The 2,500-nt window shown below is 43.7% G+C and overlaps 1 protein-coding gene across 1 annotated transcript in view; it reads right to left on the reverse strand.

Annotated features, from left to right (window-relative positions):
* LOC122266227 (uncharacterized) overlaps positions 1 to 2,500 on the reverse strand; it is a 5,464-nt gene that overhangs the window by 533 nt on the left and 2,431 nt on the right. The window contains exons 3-6 of the mRNA XM_043035857.2: positions 1,394 to 1,559; positions 1,122 to 1,207; positions 624 to 825; positions 85 to 260 (exon numbers count right to left, since the gene is read on the reverse strand). Coding sequence (XP_042891791.2) covers positions 85 to 260; positions 624 to 825; positions 1,122 to 1,207; positions 1,394 to 1,559 — 630 coding nt within the window. The remainder of the gene's footprint in view (positions 1 to 84; positions 261 to 623; positions 826 to 1,121; positions 1,208 to 1,393; positions 1,560 to 2,500) is intronic.

Raw genomic sequence — 2,500 nt, forward strand, 5'->3', positions numbered from 1 at the left:
CAAACAAACGATTCAAAGTCAAATCGTAGATTCCCAATCGCCGATCATGAGCTGAATCTGTTCCGAATACGAGCAAACGATTACCTGAAGAGAGGACCCGGTGCAGCCGACGAGGGCGCAGAGGTCCCAGTCACTCCTGAAGGTGGGCGCGAGGAGGCCGTTCCACACGTCGGTGTCGGAGTCTTCCATCCACCCTTCGCCGCCCTCCTGCTGGAGCTCCACCAGGTTCAGCCACGTCTTCATGTTCATGTCTAAGTGACCTGCAGAAGGAAAAGACTGCTGACGATGTTGTTGAAGGGAATCCCGTTTATTAAAGTTCACTTACGTCTCTTTATCTTGATTATGTTTTCGGTGTTTCATGGCTGTTTTTTTTTTTTTTCATTATCCCGATGAATCTATGAAAATAAGCATGGCATCTAGATACGGTCTTGTTTATCATCTTATCATGTAAAGAATATTGTATTGTTCTGATTTTTTCTTATCAGTGTATAACAAATAATCAATACTAAATACGAGTACAGAGAATACAAGGCACTAACAATAAGCATCTTTGAACTCCTATGAATTAATAAGAATAACACGACAAGCGTATGGATGTTAGAACTTCCAGCGCATTTACGAACCCGGATTCCTGAAGTCCTCGAAGTAGCAGCAGGTGCCGGTGCCTCCGTCGTCGTGATAGGTGCCGTGGGAGGCCTTGCCGACGTAGGCCACAGGGTGCGTGGTGTCGTGGACCTCGTAGTGGCCCGGGATCCTCGTGTACCAGCCCCTCTTCTGGCCGAACATGACCTCGTGCATGTGCGGCTGCAGGTCCCAGTCACGGACCTGGGGGCGCGGGGCGCAGGTCAGCGGCTGGCCAACTTTCTCGAAAGACTTTTGAAATGCAATGCGCCAAGCCGCCTCTCTCTCTCTCTCTCTCTCTCTCTCTCTCTCTCTCTCTCTCTCTCTCTCTCTCTCTCTCTCTCTCTCTCTCTCTCTCTCTCTCTCTCTCTCTCTCTCTCTCTCTCTCTCTCTCTCCCTTCCTTGTCTTTCTTTATACTAACATGAACCACCTCTGAGATAAGCCCAAACACAAGAATGAAAAGGATTGTTGAAAGGCGACCTAAACTATCCGGCGTTACCTTGACGACGACGAATTCCCACCAGGCGTCTCGCTCGCCAGAACAGCAGTCGCAGTCGTGGTTGTAGCCGTAGAAGTTCCAATACGCTGAGAATGAAAATAAGAAAAAATATAGAAGGGATGATATACCCAAAGAACAAGCTGTGTTTCGACACTTGGGTGTTAGACATATTACCTCGTGTTGTTTCACACGTTCTGATGAAAGGAAATTTATTTTCATTTGAATTCACCGCCTCAGGATTACATCTCAGGTCACTGCCAACTGGCACTGACCTATATGGAGATGATAGCCGCACACCATGGCGTGCCAGTAGGTGGGGATGTCACCATTGGACACCGTGGCATAGTCCTCGTTGCACTGGCGAGACGAGTCACCCGCACTCCGCACGTCGTAGTAGTCGGAGGCGTTGTGGGGGAAGCAGAAGCCGCCTTCACCTTCCTGAAAGAACATGATAGTTATCTGGTGTTTGATCTTTGAATCTTAGAGCTTTTATTCTCGTTTTTGCCTTGTCGTTATCAAAACCATGAATATATTTTTTGTCAATTGTCATACGTGAATACCACATTTTTTAAATTTCCACAGTGTTCATTCAGTTTGCATCCCTTACGCAATGTTCGACGCAACCACCTGCGAAACAAACATGCCGTCAATCCAGCTGACAATTAGAAGGAGAAGGGAAAGATTTCACCATCTGGCCGGCCGTGTTGATTATCCACTTCCCTCTCTCTCTTTCTCTTTCTCTGTATATATAGATATATATGTATATATATGTATGTATATATATATATATATATATATATATATATATATATATATATATATATATATATATGTGTGTGTGTGTGTGTGTGTGTGTGTGTGTGTGTGTGTGTGTGTGTGTGTCTGTGTGTGTGTGTGTGTGTGCATAAATATATATATATATATATATATATATATATATATATATATATATATATATGCATGTATGTATGCATGTATGTATGTATTTATATATATCGCCCTCACTCTCTCTCGGCACCTCTGACTCACCGCCATCTGTCGCCATCTACGCATCTTATTTGGAACTTCATAGAATCACAAGAGCAGTTTAATTATGCTAATCCTTTTTTTTTTCATTTGCATTCGTCCGTTTAATAAGGTTCTTTGTTATTTCTTCTCTACATAAGCGAAGTTAGAATTCCATTTTGATTTCAGGAAACGAGCATTTTTGAGTGCGTGCTGGCCTAACAGGTAGAGACATTTGTAACTGACGCAGCAAGTCTCGTTCACCCGACCTTGATAACAGCTGTTTTGCGTTTTATACGTTTGGAAATTTCACACGTATCTATCTTGGGTGATTTCATGTACGTAAGCAGACTAGTAAAGTTCACAAGCCGTTC

The sequence above is a fragment of the Penaeus japonicus genome, unplaced genomic scaffold (genome assembly GCF_977035675.1).
Source record: "Penaeus japonicus unplaced genomic scaffold, GWHDUDI00000001_assembly GWHDUDI00000032, whole genome shotgun sequence".
Taxonomy (NCBI): Eukaryota; Metazoa; Arthropoda; class Malacostraca; order Decapoda; family Penaeidae; genus Penaeus; species Penaeus japonicus.